Here is a 22,695-nt window from a genome sequence, read left to right on the forward strand (position 1 = left end):
AAATATGAGATGCTTTAACGCTTTTTCCTTGCATGGGGAGTGTTGCTCTCCAATGCAGCTGTTTAGCTGTTGCAAACAGGTGTCCAATAAACACCCCTTCGTCTTCAGCTGAGCAGGGTGGTCATGGATACCCTCTCATTTAAACATGCATGTTTTTCTCTCCTACAAGAATAAAAACATTTAAAAATAGTTTACATATCTAGAAAGAACAGAGTGCCTTGTCCTGTTTCCCTCTTCCCCACCCTCAACTCAAATTACCGGCAAGCTTTGGAAAATTTGGGGCAGGGGAATAGAGGTGCAGCTGGTCTGCATGTGTTGCACCAGCTGTAATGCAAATGATACGTGCTGAAAGAGGCTTTTCTCACTTTTGTAATTCTTGGATATTATTGTGCAACGGGGACATGCGACAATTTGTCTTAAATGTGTTTGCTGATATATTCCATAGAGTATACTGCGTCCTTTGTTCCCTGCCAGCAAGAGACAATATCAAAATCCAATTGCCCATCGGCAGCATGTCTGAATGCAGCTGGGGCTGTCCTGGCTTTCCTGTCCATCAATCCTGGTGTGATCCCATCACACTTGATACCAGTTAATTTAACCTGGACTTTGGTAAATCCTCAGCTTTCTTGGCTGTTTGCAGTTTGTTGTAAACAACATTTTTTTTTTTTGCCCCTTTTTTCTGAAAGCAGCAGTACCTATTGCTCTTCTACTGTGAGAGGGCTGAAGGGAGAAGTGCGTGACCAACCTGCACACCGATTGTCTGTAGGTATCAGTCAACTTCTCTGCTGCTTATCTGAAGTGGTAAAAGCATGGGTGCTGGGGGTTTGGTTGTGTAAAAACAAAAGCTGATGTTGGTGTAATCTCATTACGTTGCGTTGATCTCTCAACCACTGGACTCTTAGTAGGATTCCAGCTTTAATCCTGTAAGGATCAATCTGGCCCATTGCTTTTCTGTCCTGATCCTAAATCCCCCTTTAATCTTGTTAATTATACCAGGCTGGTTTTGGTTTCATTTTTTTTTCCCTGGTGGACCAGCAAAACTGCATTAAATCTTCATGTTGCTGCCCCTGACCTGGTGTTTTTAACCTTTGCTTATCCTGTTGATGAGCAAGGTGCTCCAGAAGGCTGGTTTCACCATTACAGTGGTGCCACATCAGCCTGGTGGTCTGGTGTCTGCCACTTTGTCAGGATTTTCCTTTTTTTCTCCCTCCCCCCGCCCCCCGCCCCTTGTTTGATATTATGCTGTTTGAAGGGGGTGGGGAATCATGGAACATGGGAGCCACTTTCAAATTGCTTTCTTACTGTAAAGAAAGAGAATTTTTCAAACAATCCCATTGACTCTGGCATTGAGGGCTTTGGAGGAGAAGACAATGTCAAGGACTATGGATCACTTCTATAGTGATGAGGCAAATGCGCTGAAAAGGTGGTGGTGGCGGGGGCCCGGTGTCTTGGCACAAGGCTTGGGTAAGTCCCATGGTCCACAGATAGATTCTGAAGGTTACAGGGAAATCCAGCTGCTTAAATCAGCCATTTTATGTTTACGTGTGTTTCATGGCTTAAAGAGAGGAATAATGTGCATTCAGACTTGAGGCTCTTTATCTTCACATTGCACTGTCTGCAGGCCTCCAAACCCAGCTCTGCCTTTTCTGTGTAATGCACATGGCCAATTTCTCACTGTGACAATCTGCTCCTGGCACTTGTAATAATAGAACCTAGCTGTGCTTAATGTATTCATCTCTGGTATTTCCTATACTGTAAAGAAGAAAACCAACCCAAAATTGCACCTACATTTGCTGTAACTCGATCAAGAGCTGACAGATCACTTCTGGAACATGTCTGTGCTGGTATCCTGACTGCTCTGCCAAATTTTATGCCTTTATCTTGCAGTGCTGCTCCTTCCTGTTCCCTGTCCATGCTGCTCTGCCTCACCCAGCAGGGCTTCTGCTTTTCCAGTCGTTCAGCCATATCCCGACTTCCTACTGTCTTGCCAGAGCACCACGGGTCTGATTTGCCTCCTTGCCAGAATGCAGGCTGTAGGGATGGGTTTGCCATAGAAGTAGCCAAGCTGATTCCTTTTTAAACCAGACAGAGGGGAAAACTGTTTTGGATCATGCAGGATCAGCTCTATAGATGTGTTTATTCTAATTAAGCCCTCGTGTGTAGCTTTTGGAAGATACTTAGAGCCACGACAAGAGGTAGCAATGGCTTTTAAGCAAACTCGGGCATTTTCCCAGCAGTTCTAGGGTTAAGGAAATTGCAGAGGGGTGACACGGTGACTGTGTTCCCTATTTTTGTGTGTTGCCAGTAGCGAGAAGGGGGGGAACTTTGATTTCTAATCCGCTTTGGAGAAGGCTCCGTATCAGGGCTGCACAGAAACATCCAGTCAAGCAGTTCCTTTATCATAAAGGGGATTTTAATTAAAACTGTTCTCGCATCATGAGCGGAATGAGCATTGGTGCCAGCCAGCCCTGTACTGGGCATTTATCTCCTTCAAACCACATTACCAGTAATTGCTGCATTAAATCAAAGTCGAGAGAGATTACAGGTCTGAATCGGGCAGGCGGCCGTAGCCAGCACGGGGAGCTCCGTGCTGCCGAGCCGCTGATATGGGAACCCCCTCCGCCCCCCAGCTGGGGGTGAAGAGTCGGAGGGCTGCTGGATCCCAAGGAGCCCTTCTCGTTACAGGGCAGGAGTTTTTGTCATAACCTAGGAGGAGTGGCAGGCTGTATGCTTGGAGTGTTTTAAGCTGCTGGTGTTTTTCTATTAACTTCCTTTTAAAACAAACAAACCCAGTAACATAACAAACCCTGTGGCATTGCCATCCCACCCCTGTCTCCTGATCGGATCCACCACAGATGTCCTCTTTTGTTCATCTTCTACTGCTTATTCCAGCCCTGAAACTCCAGAATAAATTGCCTCTTCTCTTGGTATGCCCCTTTCTCCCTGTCCTCCTTGCCACAGCTCTGCTGTGGAGCTGCTAACTTGGTCCCTCTTTGCCCCAACGTGGGAGAACTTCTCCCTTTCTTCACCTCTCCCCCCGCTGAGGCATTGTATCTTCCTCCACCTGTGGTTCCTTTGCCAGCTACGGCTCATTAGTTCGTTTAATTATTTCTAAAGGTTTTTAAGCATTCTGTTGTCTCTAGCTCTAGAGCAGCTGTTTTCCTTCTTCTTGTCCCTGTGCTGTGTCCCTGGTGGCTCCAAAAAACATCTGATCATCCTAGCATTACTCTTGCTTCCACTCTCTAGACCTCTGGTGGGGGAAGGTTGAGGAATGACTGGGCCCAGGTGAAGTTTTAGGCATGTGGACTGGCCAGGGTAGTTAGATCTATGTGGGCAATCAGTGATCTATCAAAATATGACAGCTGAATTTCTAGGGGCTGTTACTAGATCTGTCCCATAATTGTAAAGAAGGCAAGCCAGGAGCAGAATGTGCAGAAAGTATGGGGATTTTGTTGTGTGGCTGTCGATTTCTTTGTTTTCATCCTGATGGCATATTTTCCTGTTCTAGTGCAGGCAATTTGGGGCAGTTGGGTGGTGGTGACATTTTTTCTTCATTTTGCCCAGAGATGCCTTTGGCAATCTGCCACTCTGAAGTTTCCTTCCTGGAGGGTCTGCATATCTACCTCATTCCTGTGTTGCAGGAAAGGGTCTCATTCCCGGGACCATACTAAAGACCCAGTAACGTACATGAAAGAGGATGCTGAAGGTTGACCTGCCCACTAAAGCAGTTCAGTCACAGACTGTTGAGCTGTATTAGATTTTAAGGGTTCACACAAGTTTCTCAGAAGCTGTCTGATTCAGAGCAGTTGCAGGAGGTGTGCCTGCTGTGCCCCTTCAGAGCTTGAAGTTGCAGCTTTTGCCTCATTACAATGAGATGCAGCTTAAGCACTGCCCTACTTTAACTCTGGCCTACGCACAAATCTCTAGCCTGAGATAAGTGGTTCTTTTAAATTCATGCTAAGAGACCCACAAAGCCATAGAGGCTGAAGTTCGAGTGCTGCTGATATCCAAGCCAATAATGCAGAGAGGTTGCAGTTAAACTTTGCATTGGTAGCCCTGTTGTTATGAAGTGAGCGTAGCCCTGCTGCAGAGTAACTGGAGACATGTGTGGAGAAAGTGAGCTAAGTCTTCGGTGAAGATTTCTTGACAGTGATAGAAAACAGAGATAAGGTTTTTCCTGGAAGCCAGGAAACCATCTTCATGGCTTCCTGGCTTTGGGACAGGATGCAGATAGTGGGAAATTAAGGCGAATGAACACGTGTGATTGATTTTGTAGAGGTCACAGAAAACTGCTGAAAAGAGCAGGTATCTTGATCGTGTAGATGGTGCAACCATAAAAGCCCTTGGTGGTGGTGGTTCAGGGATTTCAGGTGCTGTGGCTTGTTTTAGAACTTGCTGGGAGCTGAAGCTCACCTACAGGAATGCGTTTTGGACTGAGCCATGTCAGGCTTGATTCTGTCCTCTTGGCTGCTGGGGAGAAGCGTGGGTTGCAGTTAGCTTATGTGCCCATAGCAGACCTCTGTGCCTATGTCTTGGGACTCTGTGACAATGAAAAGATCTCCAGAATTTTGATCGCTCCTGCTTTTTCAGAAATAGATAGGTTTCAAAACAAACCAACCAAAGAAAATCTAGGGGTTTTCTGCCTTTTACTGTGTTTGTCTTGGTCTGAGGCAGAAGGTGATGTGAAGGCTACTTCTTGCCTAAGAGCTGGCATAACCTCAGCATACCTTTTCTGTTCTCCACCACAGCCTTCTAGTTCTCCACGAAAATCACTGGAGGAGGGACACAGCAATAACTAGCACCTCTGCCCCAACAAGAGTAGTCCCTGGGGTCACCCCCTACACTGAAGAATGACTTGCTGCTGTCACCATTCATTTAGCCTGAAAGAGGAAAGTCAGACACGCTAAACTGTGTTGTTCTTGCCAAACCTCAGCTCTACGTGCTATTTCTGGATCCTTTCTGTGCACTCAGCAAATGCACTGAACTCTTAGCTGCAGCACTTCTGGTATTTTGCTCTTGAATCTCTTTGGAGCTGCCTGAGTTTTGGATTAACTTTTTTTAATGGGAACGGGGGAAAAGAAGGATTCGTTATCTGAAATTTAGCAGAAGGGTGAGATTTTTAACTGAGGCTTGCAGAAATCAATGAACAGAAGTCATTCTCCTGTCATGACATTGTCTTTGCAGATTTATACTGAAGGTGTCACACTGTGTATACTGCCACACTGGAACTGTTTCAAACGATGTCCTGAAATGTATTTGGTGAGCTGCTGTTGTGGCAGCTAAAGGTCCTGCCTGCGTGATGTTCTCCAATTCCTCAGTTCCTGCCAGTAATGTGGTCTCAGACCCAGCTATCTCACGTACACTGTGCGGCCTGTTTATTTCTCTTTTACTTCCATTCGATTAAGAGTTTATTTTAATGTTTTTGATGTGTTTTGTCGCTTGCTTGCATAGTTACAGTGTGTGGGCAGCTGCTCTGCTGTCCTGGTTGAACCAAGTTGGCAGGGAAAGTCTTTGCTCCTGTGTCAGAAGAACAAAATACTGCTTGAGAAAACCTTTTCCCTAAATTCTGCTTTTGTTTGTGTAGCTGGGAAGCCCTACTGCTCTTAAGATAGTGATACATTTAAGTCGATACTAGCGTAATTTATTGTGCGGACACTCTTCAACTTGGAACTAGTACCTTTTTCTATTTTAAGTTTGTCACATGGAAGCGATTTGATAAGCTGGCAGGCGAAGTGGGGAGGAAAATCCATACCAAAACCATCTCCGTTAGGGAGCAAGCATTCAGTTAGATGTGTAAGACATGGCCACACATTGAAATGCTCTGCAATAGTTGATCATGTGTTCCCCTCGCCCCAGGCAAAGGCGAGGTAAAACTTGTTAGCTCAAAGTCTTGGTGAAAGTGGTTTATCCTGTGAGTGTTTGTTGGGATAGGCTGGGAATATGTGTGGTGTCACCAGTGGCCCTGTGGCTGCCATGCAGCAGCTCGCTGGTGGGGCTGAGATAACGGTGTAACTATACTTACACTATGGGGGAAATCACCAGTGCGGTCCAGCCCTAGTTTGTGATTGATTCAATTAAAAATACTTGGTGAGAGTATCTCTGATGCTACCATCTGGTGACTTTTAATAATATTTATTCTTAGGAAGATAGTTCTTTAATTAAGGAATTAACCTTAATTTTTGTAGGCTTATTATAGATCTGTAGAAATGCTCAGGCTTAAGCTGCTGTATTTCATAGAAGTGTCAAGTCTTTCTTTTTTGGATCTCCCTGTTGTCCCCTTAAGGATCAGCTAATTGAACTGCTGCTGCTTGTTAAGTGGAAAACCAAGTGGGAGTATGAGAGACAAAATGGGCAAAGCTTTCCTCTGACTGAGGTTCTGGAACTAGCTGATAAATCTAGCGGCCTCTGTAGCAAAGGAAAACTGCCTCCACTCTATTCTTTTTGTTTCCCCTTTCTCCACTGCCCCCAAAGGAATATAGAAAGGCAGCGTGGCTGTCATGTAATGTCTAAACTACCAAGAGAAAAATTCTCCTCTTTGATGTTGAAATTCTGCATCTGGACATGGACACCTTTTTGTGTTTCGTGTAACAGGCAAAAAGCATTTTGATGGACATGCAGCATTACCAAGATCAGTGCATATACAAGTGGTCCCAAAAGAAAGCTGTGCTACGATCACCTTCATTGCCAAATGGCTTAGCCCAGAAGTACGCTTGTTTTCTTCCTGAAGGAATGCCAAGCACTTAAGAGTTCTGCTTGAAAGGAGGCCCAGGCCCAACACATGCATATTTTTATTTTCTGGAAAATCTGTGTATACTTTCTTTTCCCCCCTTATACTGTGGCTATGGTAATAAGTAAGGTGATGGCGCCTGATCTGGTTTTAGAAGCCCTTTTTGGACCTGTTGCATGTTATATTTAGGTGTGCTAGAGTTTTCTCAAGAAAGTATAATTAAAACCTGTTTTGTAATGCATGTTAAAACAATGGGTTGGGGAGAAATGAGAGTTGAAGTAGTGTCTTCTATATGCTGCTGGTATATCCAGACTGCTGCCAGCTTTATTTTGCAACTTAATCACTGATATATTTTTGTGAGTTATTGTTCTGTTAAAGCTACCTTCCTGGGAACCAGCTCATTAGCTAGTGTAGTGTATAAAGCCTCGGTTCTGGGAGCACAGTCTTTTTTTGACAGCAGATTTTTCAAACTTCAGATGAAGTGTTCATCGTTGCCTTATGTTTTTCCTTTATAATAATTTCATAGACAGACTTGGGCAATCTGAGTTTTGCCTGAATTGACTCTGGGCCCTTGCCCGGCAGCTGAAGTTGTGTGGGCAGGATCTATACTACCAACTTCAGGAAGACTCTGCCTACACAGGTCTGACTTCACATTCAGGAATAGTTACTCTTTCACCAAGAGTCTTGGTCTCTCTTAACAGCCATGACTGCTGTAGAGCAGGTACTCAGCTTGGTTTCTGGTTGAAGAAGATCCAAGCTTGTGATTTCACAAGTCCTGTTTTGGTCTGTAGGTTTCTGGAGTTGGCTAATGCTGCCATTCTACTGGGTAGCTGTAAGAAAACTCAACAAAACAAAAAAAAGCCAGTTGTCCAGCAAACAAAGATCTTGCAATATGCTGCTTTAGCAGACTGATGTGGTATCCTTGCTCTGCCTGTGTTTCCATGTCCTTCCCTAAAGCAGAGTTTGAGGCTTTGAGAAGAAGTGGTATTAAACAAATAATTATTTTTAATTCTGATCTGTCCTTTTATGCTGTGTGTTTGTAATTCTGTTTTAAAATTGTACTAGTTTTCTAGTCTAGACAAGCCATTAATATTTACTACCTACGTTTAGATGACGTGAACAGCTAAGGGTGGTAACAGGATGCAGGTATCTTACGTCCATAGTAGAGCGTGCACAGTGCCTAGATGTTAAGCCACTTTAGATCAGTTTGAGGACTACAGAGCTTGGTTGGGAATGTTTGGAGTGGTAAAGGAAGATGCAAACAAACTCCATCACTAGTAAGCAAATGGACTTGTGAATAGAGACTGTGTCACAGGAGACTGAAAAGGGAGATCTCCAGCACTCTGAGGGGAGAAGGCATGGCTATGAGCTATTTTAGAACTTCCATTTTATGAAATATTGTTGCTGGTATTTTTCTCTCTTAAATTTTCTTGAAATTATGAATTTTATAATGACTGAGTTCCATTGTCTGCCTGAAGTATATCCTTGGCAGAAGCAGGGAGTGTGATGGGGCTGTCCTCTCTGCTACACGTAACCTGGTATTTGCTGCTCACTCTAGCTTTGGACTTCTTAGGCCTTTTGCCAGAAGGATTTTAGTTTCCTTGGATTCAAAGTGTAGTTTTGGTAATTTCATTGTGCTAATGTGTTTTAGGAACATTAATCCTAATGAACACAAGGAATCAGTAGCACTAACTAATCAGACCGGGTTCAGGCAAGCAGTGGCTCCTATGGCTTTACCAACACATTCAAATTCTTTCTTGTGATGCCCTTATTACACTAATCCAACATGCTCTCGTTTGCTTCAGCTGCTACTCCACGTCCTCCAGAACTGCTGGTTCTGTTTCTACTTAATGCATCTCATACCTGATCTTCAGCATTTGCATGCTTAACATGTTTCACTTGCAAATAATGCACTGGCTTGGTGCTGAGTATTTGCTCTCCTGTATAGCTGATTGGCCACCAGATCTTCTTGCTCTTGAGATCAGGACACCTATATAAAACTGCCAGGTTTCTGAAATAGGAGGAAAAACAATTTATGAAGTCACCTATTGGTGAGCAGAAGCAAAGATGATGACAATTTCGGAATATTGAGCTTTCCTGGGCATGCTCTGCCTACACTTCCATCCTTTCCACTTGAATCTCTAATGATTTCAGGGTCAAAATAACAACTAGAACATATTTAATTTTTCTAGTCATTGGTTATACTAAAACTGGGAAGAAAAAAAATCATACAGCTTTTTGAAAAACATTACATCTATTCAAACCAAACAAGCGTTAAACCCCAGAGAATGTAGCCCTATAGAGGAATGATGACTTCCCAGTATAAATTCTCACCTTGTGTGAGCGAAACCCACCTTTGTGCTGAGGACATGGGACTTGCTTTGGTGCAAGATGAGACTCTCTTGCAGCTCTAAAGATGTAATCTTGGTACCATGTGCTGTTTGTCTAACACCGGTACGAGCTGGCTGAACCGCTTGATCTATTTAGCTGCTATGGAAATCAGTACATACCCAGCCAGAAAATACATCCTTGCTTGCTGGCATGTTTCCTACATTTACATCAGTCTTTAAAAAGCAGAGACATATTGTAAGCTGCTCATCAGATCCCTGATGACCCAGTTTAGCAGATGTAGTGATTGGCTAATTGTTAAAGATGCCATTTTTGGTGGTGAGAGGAAGAGCATCAGCCAGGCTTCTAGCAATGAAGAGTTAGAATCAGCAGAGGTAAGAGCTCTTTAGTGGGAGTAACTAGATAAGGCTTGGATTAATTTGTCTGGAAAACAGAGAATTATACTAAAGATTTTATAAATTTAGTTTATGAAATGAAACTGTTGGTGTAATTTCCTTAGTAAAGATCAATGTGGCGTAATGACTGTGCAGCATGAAAATATCTTAGACTCCACGCTGTATTGCTGTGTCCCCACAGTGCCACAGTTTTTAACAATTAAAAAAAAAGAGTATATGGAAAATGTATGGAACTGCCATGGCTGCACTTCAAGAATAGGGAAGCTATGGCTAGATTTTGTTCTTATAGCTGTAGTTATAATTGTGACTTAGCATGCTCGTTATAAGGAGTCTAAAGAAAGCAGGCAAAGCAAAGCCCAGGGCTGTGGTCTTGCATTTTCCAAAAATGCTCTTTAGTCTGCAGACATCAAAGAGAGCAGTGCATGTGAAGCAAAATACTGGGTTTTGAGAACGTTCGGAAAACCTTGTGTAATCTCCATGCCTCACTTAGTACACAAAAAGAGGAAAATTAGGCAAGTGCTGCTACAGTAGCATGTAAAACAGTATCTCTAGGCAAAGCAAGGGGTAGGCAGGAGATGGAAAACAATAAAATTAAATGTTTTTAAAAAAATAAAAATGATCAGTTTCTAGATGGGTGATACTCTTGGTTGAGGGAGCTGGGAGCTGTGTGATTGGTAAATGCACAAATGTATCAGGGTTTTTTTTTCAGGCTCCTGGGATTAGAAATAACAAGTAGAGGAATCAGAGCTACTGGTGCAGAACATGAAACTGGATATTATAGGGATAATATCAATCTGCAAGAATGGTAATCATGGCTTTAACGTGCATTCAAGATTATGTGTGGTTCAGATAGGGTAGATGTAAAAAGTGATAGGCTGTATTGTATGCAGTGAACTGTAAAGGAGAAAGAAGAGTAAAACTGATAACGCAGGATGTGTTTCTGGTCAAAATTGCTGTGGGGAAGAATGGTGAAAGAGGTCCCAGAGGGAGTACTGTGAGTCTGCTGTAATCCCTTCTAGGACTGGATTAGGATACCAACTTGAGGCTCTGAAATGATATCATTCCCCATACCTCAGAAATAAATATTAGTATTAGAAACTTTAATTTCTCAAATATAGCTTGGAGATCAAATGCTGCTGATAATAGGGTGAAAAGATTTTGTCATGCAGCATCATCACCTGTTGTTGAGACAGTGAGTGAATTATTGGTGCTATGACTGTTATAGGAAAACAAGCTGTTTAGAAACCTCTGTGTCTCCATATTTGGATGGGGTGCTCATGATACAAGCTTTGATGCATGAAGCAAAATAGTTAGTGAAATCAGTGAACTGGATTGAAAACTTAGACTTCCGAGTGTAGAATTGTGTGGTTTGGGTTTGGGGTTTTTTTGGTTGTTTGGGGTTTTGGTTTGGTTTTTTTTTTTGTTCTGTTTTTTTGGTTTGTTGGTTGTGTTTTGTTTTGTGTGGGGTTTTTTTGGTTGGTTTTTTTTTTTTTTATGTTAGAGGTACTTTGGAAACAAATTCTTGATGGTACAAGTAAAGTGGAAAAAATTTGTAAGAAGAAACCTCTACCTAACTTATAAAGACTATTAGTACAAACCCACAATTTACAAAAGAATTTATCAGCAGAGATTGCTGTGCCTTTAAAGTCAGTAGGGATGAAATGACAACTGCCAAAAATTAGGCTGAGTTAAACCTTGCAAATGTTGCTAAGGAAATGGGTGACTGTTTCTCAAAATACAATTAGAGAGAAGGGAAGATGTGAGGCTGCTTAGTGTTGGGGATAGGGTAGTTGATGAGGATACTGGTGTGATCACAGAATTGAACAAAATATTGTTGTCGTTGAAGGTAGAGTTGATCATGGGAGCAAGGGCAGGATGGGTAACTGACATGAACCTACCACAGAAGCAACCATGTTGGACATTTCAAAGACCCTAGTGCACGCAGGCTGGGCTGAGGAGCAGGGTTGCCTGGGGATGGGTACCTGTTCCTGAAAGTGAAAGAACCATTTCATGGAGTTGCAGATCTGATAAAATTTTTAATCTATCAAATCAGGATTGCTATCATATGTTTGGAGAACAGGAAACTTAATAGCCCTATTGGTGTGGTGATGGGGAATGATTTGAGTAAATACAGACCTGTTGGCCCAACCTCATCTGTATGCTGACACAAAAATATTAATTAAAGGCTTGGACGCAAATGAGAAATGCGATAAAAGGCAACACACATCCATCAAAAATAGGGTTGTGCCATATCAGCCTATTTGTTTTTAAGATAACTAATTTTTTTTAACTCAGTAACACACATTTTTCTTAATGGAATGATGTGTCTTACTGTAGATGGTTACTACAACATCTGATGTGGTGCTCCAGAGGGAAGTATTAATGAGACTAGAGAAGATGCAGTTTAGTGCTGGAGTTGTGAAACTGATTAGGAGCCAACAATGTTGTTCTGGGTAATGTCAAAAAAAAAAAAAAGATGCTCACAGACTGGATCAGGTGCAAGAAGGGGCTTCTAGAGACTGGGGAATAGCAAGCCTGTCATGTGACAAAAGACTGGAACAACTGCTTGTGTAGATGGGTAGAGAGGAGGGGATACATGAGGAAGGTTACTTGTAAGGGAAAGAGGAAAATAAGTTTGATACAGAGGGCAGTACTGGCACAAGAGCAAAGAACAAGCAGAAGTTGCTCAGGAATAATGTTAAGCTGGTGACGAACACAGATTCCAGCTGCTGGGGGATCCTGTTCTAGAGCAGCCTTTTGGCTGGGGTAGTATAGCTGCAAAACCCAGTTCTAAGCTGTAGCATGATAAATTTTATGAAGAAGTTAGATGATGATGTATGGTAGCAGTTGATCTGATTTTGTGTGTTAGGTCTTTTCCAGTCGTAATATTTCTGTAATTTTAAAATTATTCATGCATGTAAGCATTTGCAGGAACAAGGCTATGTTTTTATAACAGTTACCTAACCTGTGTTACTGGAAATACATGTGCATAGCAGGTTATGTGGTAATGGGCCTTTATCTCAAAAGAAAATTATGGAGTGCAGCGCCATCTTATTTGATGAATATTTGTTGCAAGTCAGTGCGCAGTAGAAAACCAGCCATTATGGCCAGCCTTGCATAAAATTAAGTAGCTTATTACTGGTCAATAAAGCCCTGCTGTATTCATCTTGGCACATAGAAGTTTAAAACTAGTCTTTGTCGTTTAATTTCCTGTGGGACGCAGGAGGTGCAATGCTTTGTTACCAAAGCATCACCCAAGTACCTTAATGCTGATTAAGGCAGAGTACTTAAATCTGCATCAGAAACTTTAAAGCATGGCAGTTCTATCTGGATCTGTAGTTAAAACAACAGAGGAGCTTAGGTGATGCTCCCTGCTGCCCCTCCTTGTTTTGTTTTGCCCGTTTGATGGTTATTTATAGATAGTAAGATATCTGTACTAGGATTTGGAAACATTTTATTCCCCTGAGGCCTGGTTGGAAATGACAAGAATTGGATTGTGAAATAAATGTAAGGATTTTAACTTAGGGATTTGATTTTAAAACTTGGGGCAGTAATATGGAGTAGCAAAAGCCAGGCTGTGGAAAAGCCTTTGGTTTTTTGTAAATTAATTCCTTTTCATAAAAAGATATTACTGGAGATAGTAAATTGCCTGAGTGTATAGTAACAAATTATGTAAAAGAATGAAGGGCAGGTATGTATTGAATGTGTAGTTACAGAAAGGAGAAGGGGAAGAAGAAGGAAAAAAAGTATTTGTCATTCAGAGGAAACCAGATGGTATCTGTGCCCCAAAGCAGGGCTGTTGGGGGGAGTGCTGGAAGGTGGCCAAACAGCCGTCTGAAGGTGAGGAGGAGAAGGCATAATGTGAGCTCCAGAAAGCTAGTTTGGGTCTGGGGCAAAATAAACTAGCCTAAGGCAGAATGAGATAGAAGTTCATTGTGGGAGCCTCATCCATTTTCCCTGGTGAAGAGATCTAGAAGCATAGCTGCTTTCCCATTTATGGGCAATTAATTTCTCTCTCAGTGCAAAACTTCACACAGAAACAATGGCTATAGAAACTTTTTTTTTTTCCTTAGATGTAGAAAATGTCATGCTTTATACTCCTCAAATTGGCCATGCTCCTTTTGTAAGGAAGAAGCGGCCCCATGGCCGGCCCTAGGAAAGATGATGAGAGTGGGCTGCAGCTGCTGTAGCCACTCACCCAGCTCGTAGCTGTCCTTTTCTGAGTGTCTCAGAAGGGCAGTGGGAGCAGAGGACAAGCCAAGAGCTGTCCCGCTGGGCTGGGTGGGTCAGAGGGCTGCGGATTAGGCACCCCTTAGATAAATTACAAAGTGCTGCACATGCAAATTTGCTAGATAATGATCCACGTATATAACCTCTTTTAAAAAAAACCCAAACTGAAGTTTAACTCTTGCCGGGGGGAGGAGGGGGAACAGTAAGGATGGAAAGGCAGCTATGCCAGAGCTAGGCTGAGGTAGCTGTGCAGTGGTGCATCGCAGCACTACAGAAAAGCTTAAGGTTAGAAATGCAAAAAACTCTGACTACGAATTTAAAATGGGGGAGGGGGGGGGGGTTGGATGGCCCTTCTTGGGTTTGTTCACTATATTTTGATCCTTATTTTCGAAACCTTGGAGGGAGGGGTTTTATCACTGCTGTCCTTTGGATAAAGTGGGAATCTTTTGTGGTTTTGGGCTGTTAACTTGTTGGGAGCCCAGATTTGGGCTGGTGTCAACCTGGTGCTGTTTGATGTAGCGATGGGTGAAACCTCATGGGATTTGCTTTGGGAGGTTGGGCACCCCCGCCCACCACCCCCTCCCCCCCCCCCCCCCCCCCCCCCCCCCCCGGCCATGGTGTGATGGTGTGTCTTCTAAGAATCAGCAGTGGGCTCTTGGGTGTCAGGTAATGTGTCTGGCCTGCCGGCCCCTGTCCAGGCAGCTCATCTGTCCATGTCGGTCAGGGAGTGGATTCCTCCCTGGGAAAGAGGAGGATGGGCTTCCTAAAACGGGCACAACAACTGGTCCTGCCCAGCCTTGCCCCCTTCTCCCCATTGCTCACCATCCCCTGTGGCAGAGTTAATCTCCCCCCCTCCTCCACCCCCAGTTTGACTGGAACAGCTGAGGAGGGCAACCTGCAGGCCCGCGGCTGGGGTGGTGGGGGCCACCCCAGAGCCCAGCTCCCCCCAGCAGCCCCAGTTCCGGCAGCTGTCCTTGCCCGCCTCAAGTGCGGAGGGAGGGAGAAGTGTTAAGTGATACGGGCACATACTCCCTCGTGAAAGAGATCCCTTCAGCGCAAGATGTCAATGTGGCTTCTCCCCTCTCCCTCCCTCCCCAACACCAAAGGGTTTTACTATGCTAATCCCAGCACCTGTCCCTGCCGGGGACAGCAAGAAGGGTATGGGGGTGGGGGAGGAACAGTCCCATATGTTTTTCCCTGCCCTGGATTGGGAGCATTCCCTCTGACGCACCTAGAGCCCAGAACATATCCTCTTTTCAGATCCTAAATGCTGTTTGCTTCCTCCCATCCCTGGCAGCAGTGGCAGTGAAGATCCTGTGTCCCCCTCTTTCTGACAGTCACTCTGTTTGCTGCCCGGGAGTTGCAGGACGCTCCTCGGTCGAGGCTTGCAGGGCTGTTTTCAGTAGGGGATTTCTAATTTTAGGAGCCTCTGCCGCCTATGGTTGAGTGCTGCCTTGCTGGATCCCAGAAGAGAGGGGCTGAGCCAAGCCGAGCCAGGCAGCTCCTTTTTATTTTCAGCTGAGCTAGTGTCAACCTGAGTGGCCCCAGAGGCCTGAGCCAAGCACTGCGCAGGGCTGCCAGAGTCCTTCCCACAAGGCTGAAAGACGGAGACTCGGGTTTGAAGCTTCCAGTCCTGTGTCTGTTTGGCCTTCAGCTGGAGGATCTTTGGCTATGTATGGTGTGTATTGTATGGATTACCAATACCCAGTCGTCCAGGTAAGCAAAAGGACAGTGGTGACTTTACAGAGTCTTGGTGTTTGCTCAGTTATGTTCTTTGGGCAGAACTAGAGCTTAAGTGCTGGTCTTGTAAAAGGACAGAGTTTCCATGCAGGGCTCCTTGGCTTGGTGTGTCCCAGGCCTTGGCAGCCTGGAGGCTCTGCAGAGGGCTTTGAAGCTCCTGCACACGAGTGGTACTGTTTGACACTTCAACTCCAAGGTCTGTGTTGAGACGCATGTTTTGGTTTGCATTTTTGCCCTTATTTTCCCCCCCCCCCCCCCCGGTGTGCGTGTGTGTGAACTGACAACAAAAGTGTGTTGTTGTGTATATTTACTGCATTGTCTGGGTGCATGTGACTTGTACATGTGACTGCAGTTCGTCCTGCAGGGACAGCAAACACCCCCCAAAACCTCTCACAAAGTCTCATTTGTCACCTTTTTGCATTTGGAGGTCCAGCAAGGATGTGTAAGGTGATAGGAATGGGTGGGTTTGAGAGCTGCGCTTGGGGCAGGGCAAAGCCTGTACTGCAGCCTCTGCTGGGGGAGGGGGCTATATTTGGAACACACGTGAGATTTGCTGGCCCGGTGTGTGGTGTCTTGGAGAAGCCGGAGGCCGTGGGTCAGGCTCAAATACTTTTGGAGCCAAGTGAAAGATGATGTTCTCTGCACAGTCCTTGGCTATTCATTGTCAGCATTCCCTGTCTGCACAGGCACCAAATTTATCCAGAAAACGTGAAACGTAGACTAGTGGTTGAAGATAATCTACCCTGAGATACATCAGATAGCCACTAAAGAGTGTTTTGTTAGGCTACCTTGTACTGGAGGTTTTATTACGCACATGAATAGAATCCACCAGCAGAAGTGTGTCTTTTGGTTGTTAAGATTTGTTCCTGATAAATTGGTTCTTTGCACTGGAAACTTTTTTTTCCTCCCTCTGGCCTTGATCCAGCTGGCAGGTTTGCTCCACCTAAACTTGAGCCAGCACAGAAATGCAGGTAATGGGATGTTAAAATCGAAGGCTGTGCTTTCTTTCCACCCTAGTAGCAAAGGGGAATTATAGGTATAGCAAGAGAAAAAGGAAAACAAATCCTGAAACTCTCTGAAAGCAGAGTACTTGTGGCTTTCTAGTCCCTCTCTCCCTCCCCCCCCTCCGTCCCTCTCTCCCTCCCCCCCTCCCCATTTATATGAGTCCTATGGGTGTTAAACTAACCCAAGCATTTGAAAGTGTACATGTAGGCCACTTAGTCAAATCAGAGTTTAGTTCTTCATCTGTGCTCTCGCCAGTATGACTTCAGTGGCCTTGTCCTGTCACCTGCTGTGCAAACATCCTTCTTGAGCTTATTTTCCTTTATGATGGGAGCCAACCAAAAACCATCATGTACATCCGGGTTAACACCAAAGAGAATATAAAAGTGGTGCAGACATGCTCAGATGGGAGCAATGAGCTTTGCCTGGCATGATCAGGATGGTAAACTGTGCCCTGACACTGCAGAGGCAGGCTAGTTAAATTTGCCCGTAGCTATTTCAGAATGCTACTTCTACAGCACGGTAATGAAGTTCGAATGCATATGTGCCTGTGTTGCATGAGAAATCGTAAGAACTCGTAAGTAGTGGCATCTAGAGCCATTTTGAATATGTTGCTTTTTGAATAAAAGCAGGAAGTAGGAGGGAATGAGGGATGATCTCATGGCACTGAGCTGTTATGTTCTTCAGGCTTCCAGCCTTCAGCTCTACTCATGCTTCTCTGTTGTTTTCAGCGGCATATTCTGCAGTTTGAGTCTTTGGGTTTTCTTGGTAGAGGGTGGCAAATGGTGATAGTAAATTGGGCAGTGGTACTATGATTTTCACGTAGGAGAAGCTAAGTGGAGGCCTACCAGATTTATTTCATTTGGCCACGAGACAACATCTGAACCCTTTGGCCCTTAGTGAGGAAAGGCAAGTTGCACAGATTCACCAATTTTATCAGTCTTGTTTGTTACCAGGTGTTGCTTTGTGGGCTCCAGTAGAGCCCAAGACAACAAAGATCTCGAGTTTCATCAAGTCTAATCACGTTTTCCATGGTATCCTTGAAGCTTTTGAAACTCTGTATCAAATGTTCATTTCGGCTGCTTTTGCGGCAATTTGAGCTCCTGCAGACCTGCATTTCTTGTTGCCTGAGCACAACCATTGGAAATTGGGGCTTTTCTTTTACTAAACAGGAGCAAAGGTGGATATATTCCAACCATGGGGGAGGAGATGCTTTCTGGCCTACAGTGGAGATGAAAGAGGGAGACCAGCAGTAGATCACACTGAAGGGAATTCCCACTCTGTTGGCACACGAGCAAAGCAGTTGTTCCAACTGGGTGGTGGGAGGCAGTGCAAGTGAGGGTTCAGTGTGCAGCCGGGCACCTCTTTTTCCTTAGAAGATTCTTTTTGATGGCAAATATTTTTAGAGGTTCCTAAAGTGAAGGCCAAAATGGATTAGAAATGATGCTATCCCAGTTAATAATGGTGGCTGATGATAGCATGTCATTTCCCTGTCCTCAAGGTCTGTGCTGCAGCCCGACATCTGGGACTAGAAATTGCCACCCTGTGGCACAGAGGTGACAGAGCGAATGCAACAGTTAAGTGGAGAGAATCAGGATATTACCCTGAATGATTTGCAAAGGTCTGGTGAATGAGGTGCATGTCGCTGAAACCTGGTACTTTGTTGTGGCAAAGGTATAAGGAGGTCACTGTGCTTTTTGCTGCTTTGAAATAGAGTTTAAATTTGACCCAGAATCGTGTTCCAGAATCTCAGGTTTGTAATAGGGAAGGGGAAAAAAATAAATCCAGTACTTTCCCTGGTTTTGCAATACTGCTTTTAAACCTGTAGTATCGTAATATGCAATTTAGCAGAGAGGGTGAGATAACTTGGGAAAACGTGGATTCTGACTCAGAGCCATGCGGGCTGCAGCCGTGGAGGCTAGCTCCTTCCCCGAGGACCCCACACCACAGGTGACTGTTCGGTGGTGTGGGGTGGCTGGACTGTGGGCTCTGCCTCCATGCTCCCGGGGACATACGGGTTTGCTGGTGGTGTGGTCTCAGGCTTTTCACACTGGGAGAGTGAACTGGGCTGGGATGTGTGCTCCTGCTGGTCTGCTACTGAATTAGAAGAGAAAGGGGAAGGCAGGGAGGGAGCCAGAGGTCAGTTTGCAGTGAGTGAAACTGGGAAAGTGAAAAGCACCGTGGGGCAACATGGGCTGCCTGGGGAACAGTGCAGGAGCAGAAGCCTGTGAAGCAAAACCACTAGGCTTTCCCCCCCCCGCCCCCCCCCCCCTTTTCTTTTTTTAAACTGTAAATTATAACTGGGCATATTCGTGCAAAGGACAGCTCATGGGGATGCAAGGTGTTACTGCACCGTAATTTGGCTTTGCTGCTGCTAAAGCCTGGGGAGTCTCTCCAGGACCAGGTGTCAAGATGAGACACATCAGAGGGGCAACTTGCCTGAGCTGGTTTTATCTCTGCGTCACGAGCACTGGAGCATCAGCACAGTCGTCTTGTCTAACTGAGGCAGACCTGTGCTCGGCCCTGTCCGTGGGTTTCTGTGGGTGCAGCGCTGGGAAGAATCAGTCCAAGCATCTCGAATCCCATCTGCCAGATGGGGTAGCAGTATATCGGTCTGTTGTGCAGGGTCGCTGGGAGAACAAATGCTGCCAACCGTGGCGTGCTCAGGTGTTAAGGGCCAGATGCTTACTGAAGATAAATGGGAGGGAAAAAAGCAAGCTGGGAAGGAGTCCAGCGATCTCCAGTTTTTATGATGAAAGAAATGCAGATCCTGGCACGGATACTGCTTCCGGTTCACCCGGCGCACCCGGTAACCCACGCGTTCTCCCCTTTGTGGCAGGGGGGAGGTTTGTGCAAACTGACAGCTCCCTCCCGAGCATCCTCCTTGCCGGGAGATGCGCTGCGCCGCCCGGTGAGCGCCGGCCGGGGGAAGCCCGGCTCCAGACCCGAGCCGCTGGGAATGGTAGGTGCGGAGGAGCGGGGCAGGCCCTGGGGTCCTGCCGGGCCGGGAGCAGCGCTGCGCGGGATCGTCCCGACCTTCGCTTTTGTTTCCAGCTGGCGTTCGGGCCCCCGCCGAGCCCCTTGGCTGCCCGGGGGCGGGGGGTCCCGGCGGACCGGCGAGGGAGCGCCCCGCCGGGGCTGCGGGCGGGGGTGGCCGGGCCGAGCCGGGCGGGGCGGGGCGCGGCGGGGGCGGTCCCGGCTCGCGTTAATTACCTTCGGCATTCGGGGCGGCGCTTCCCGCAGCCATCTGGCTGAGCCGGGGGGGCGGCGGGGGGAGCGGCGGCCGGGAGGGAGGGGAGGGAGGGGAGGGAGGGGGAAGAAAGGGAGGAACACGGGAGAAGAAAGGGAGGAAAAAGGGCTCGGGGGGCACCGTGCCGGCGAGGCAGCGCAGCGCAGGCACCCGCCGCCGCCCGCCTCCACGGGGCTGCTGCTTTTTTTTTTTTTTTTTTTTTTCCTCTTTATATATATATTTTTTTTTCCTCTCCCCTGCGGCCGGGCTCCCCCATTTTGGTTTATGGAGAAAAAGAAAATGGTAACTCAGGTAAGGCCGGCGGGCGGGCTGGGCTGGGCTGCCGGTGCCGCGCCGCCGTGGCTGCCTGCCCGGCTTTGTCTGGGCGGCGAGCGGGGAGCGGGGGGCTCAGGCGGAGCGGGGCTGCCGGCCCCGGGGCTGCCCCGGCTCCGCGCCGCCCCCGCCCGGCGCTGGGGCTGGAGGGAGCCCCGCCGCGCCGGGGACCCGGCTCGGGCGCGCTGGGGAAGGGGTTCCCGCAGGCCCCCTGCCCGGAGCAGCCTCGCGGTGCCCTCTAGGGAGAAGCGTTGCGTGAGGGGCACGGGTGCCCCTGCTCCCGAGTTGGGCTAAACCCGCCTTTGAACGGCCGATCCCGAAGGTAGACGCCGTCCCAGCCCCTTCTCCATCCAGCTGCCGGTGGCCGCGAGGGCTGGGAAGCCCTGGGAGGTGGCTGCAGGCGTGGGGGCTGCCCGTGTCTTCCCCGGGGAAAGTGGCTGACGTTTCCCAGGGAGCGCACCCAGCTGCCAGGGCCATTGTGTTTCCCCTGCCTCGCACGGGGATTTTATCGGACAGTGCTCGCGTTTTAAGGCTGCTATATGTTCCTAGATTTTTGTTTAAATTTTTTTTCTTCAAATTCTTTTTTCTTCACAGCATCTGCAAGTTGCCAACGGAGATGGTGGTGGTGGGGGGTGGGCAAAGAGAGGAGGAGAAGGAGGAGAACAGCATCACGGAGCAGGAATCCTTCGGAGTTAGGCGTTATATAATGCCCCGCAGTGCCTTGCAGAGCTGGAAACCTTTGGGGGATATTCCCAAAGGGGGTGGAGGGAAGGACTCTCAGAAGGAACTTTTCTTCAAATCTGGGTTTCACAAGTGCTGTTTTCCTGTGGAGCTTTGCAGGTTTTTAGCCTAGATGCATACTGTGATCTGGGTTTTCCTTAGCCCTGGCTGAATCTCCCTTCGTTAGCTGCTCCCGAGATCCTGCATGTCCCACTGCAAGGGGCAGCACTTTAGCGGGTGCCTGGCTCAGAATGAATCTGCTGCAAGAAGTGACGCTGGCTTTGACCCTTTCTGCCTCTCATCTTCTATTGATTGTCAGTAGCTGAAAAATAGGTCTCTGTCCACTCTTAAGGTATCTTCCCAGGCTCCCGAGCCCCACCTTCTGCTCCTTCTGTTTAGTCCCTTCCATTACTGATGCCTTTTTATCTGGACCAAGGTTTTCTGTTTTGAGATGGAAGAGCTCTGCAGAAATCTCCCGAGGCTTTCTGTATCTATATTTTGTTTAGCGAATGATGCTGAAAAGCTGTGTCTGCAGTCGGGGTCCGTTTGTGTATTGCTGCATGCTGAGAGTGTGCCTGGTTAGATGGAGATGTATGCCCCTGAGCTGGAGATTGGTGTGTGCACATTTCAGAGAGTTGTTCTGCACAGCCTTGTATTGCAATGTGCTCTTGTCCGCAACCATTATGCACATAGTCTGTGGCTGTGTGGTGTAGAAGGGTGCCTGGGTCACCAGTACAAGAGTGTGTGTAGTTTATGTGTGCCTAGGACCAACCACCCTGAAGCATGAGCCGGCTGGCTTGGAGATGTGCGGAGCTGGGAAGGATGGGGTTCTGCTGAAGCACTGGCTGAAACGGGAGGGTTTGGGATATCGTAATAGACTTCAGGGAAATGTCTTCCACAGAAATAGTTAATTTACTAACCTGGGAAAGGAGGCATCAAGACCATGCATTATTAGTACTGGATGACCTTGAATTATGACTGTCTTAAGAGTATGTACTATCTAGGCTAGGATAGGTTTCTAGGATTTAGCATGTTTACAAGCTGATGCTGATGAAGATGCACGTTAAAATAAGCAGTAGTGGAGAAGAGCTAAGACTGCGTCTTTGTTGGGGTCTCTGAATGAACGACAGATAGCCCTCTTATGCAGAGTTGAGGAAGATGGCAAGGGTGAGTTCAGCGGTAGCATAGTGCTGCTTCTTGCAGGGGCAGCATTTGGCTTGCTAGGCTGGTCCTTGGCAGTACTTTCCTGCAGGTTGGACAGCGTGTGCGGGCTGAAGGAGCGCAGCACATCCAGGGCAGTATCCTCAGCCACATTATTCTCATTCTGCAGTGCTGTTTGAAGCAGTGGAGTCGCCTTACTCGCAACCTGTGAACTTACTTCACTGAGGCTCTGTCTCATTTATGAAAAGTAAACGTTGGTATGTGAAGCTGGTAATGGCCACTGAATTCAGCATTGCTACAGTCTCTTGCTCAGTTTGGTTCAGTCTCCAGACAGCATTGCCTGCCTGGTCTGTGTTCTGTTGTGTTTTGGGGAGTAAGCTTGCTCATCTTTCTTGGAAATCTGGGAGATCAATTTCTGTATAGGCATGAGGGGCTGGTGAAACAAAATAAATGGGAGTGTGTGGGGTGGGAAGACTAGAAACGGTGATGAGAAGAAATGGGAGATGCTGGAAGGTAGAAATGTGCTTGAAAAAGAGGAAACCAGAATTGCTAATGAAAGCAAGAGCTCAGATTCATTAAGAGAAAGTACCCTGGTCTTATCCCTCTTAATCCTAAATCAGTGAAAATGAGTGTTAAACGAGGCCTAGTACATCATGTGCTAATTGCAGATAAAAGAGAGCGTCTTCAGTGGATGGGAATTATATGCTAAAAGGCTTTTTCTCTGTGTGGTGCATGGTGAGGTTGCTGGCTTGCGTGGAGCACAAAGCCCTCCCTTTCTTGGACAGCCCAGTGCCTTGCTGGCGTTTTCC

At 46.6% G+C, this 22,695-nt stretch overlaps 1 protein-coding gene across 11 annotated transcripts in view; it reads left to right on the top strand.

Moving 5' to 3' along the window:
• The window catches only part of RBFOX2 (RNA binding fox-1 homolog 2), a 174,299-nt gene that overhangs the window by 66,966 nt on the left and 84,638 nt on the right, over nucleotides 1–22,695 (top strand). For 2 of the 11 annotated variants that reach the window (XM_037388236.1, XM_037388238.1), the window contains exon 1: nucleotides 19,784–19,984. The exons of 8 other annotated variants lie outside the window; for them this stretch is intronic. In XM_037388236.1, coding sequence (XP_037244133.1) covers nucleotides 19,958–19,984 — 27 coding nt within the window. In that variant the 5' untranslated portion in view covers nucleotides 19,784–19,957. Of the gene's footprint in view, nucleotides 1–19,778; nucleotides 19,985–22,695 lie in introns of those variants that run through there. One more of the 11 variants, XM_037388233.1, reaches the window with a different exon arrangement.

The sequence above is a fragment of the Falco rusticolus genome, chromosome 5, assembly GCF_015220075.1.
Source record: "Falco rusticolus isolate bFalRus1 chromosome 5, bFalRus1.pri, whole genome shotgun sequence".
Lineage (NCBI taxonomy): Eukaryota > Metazoa > Chordata > Aves > Falconiformes > Falconidae > Falco > Falco rusticolus.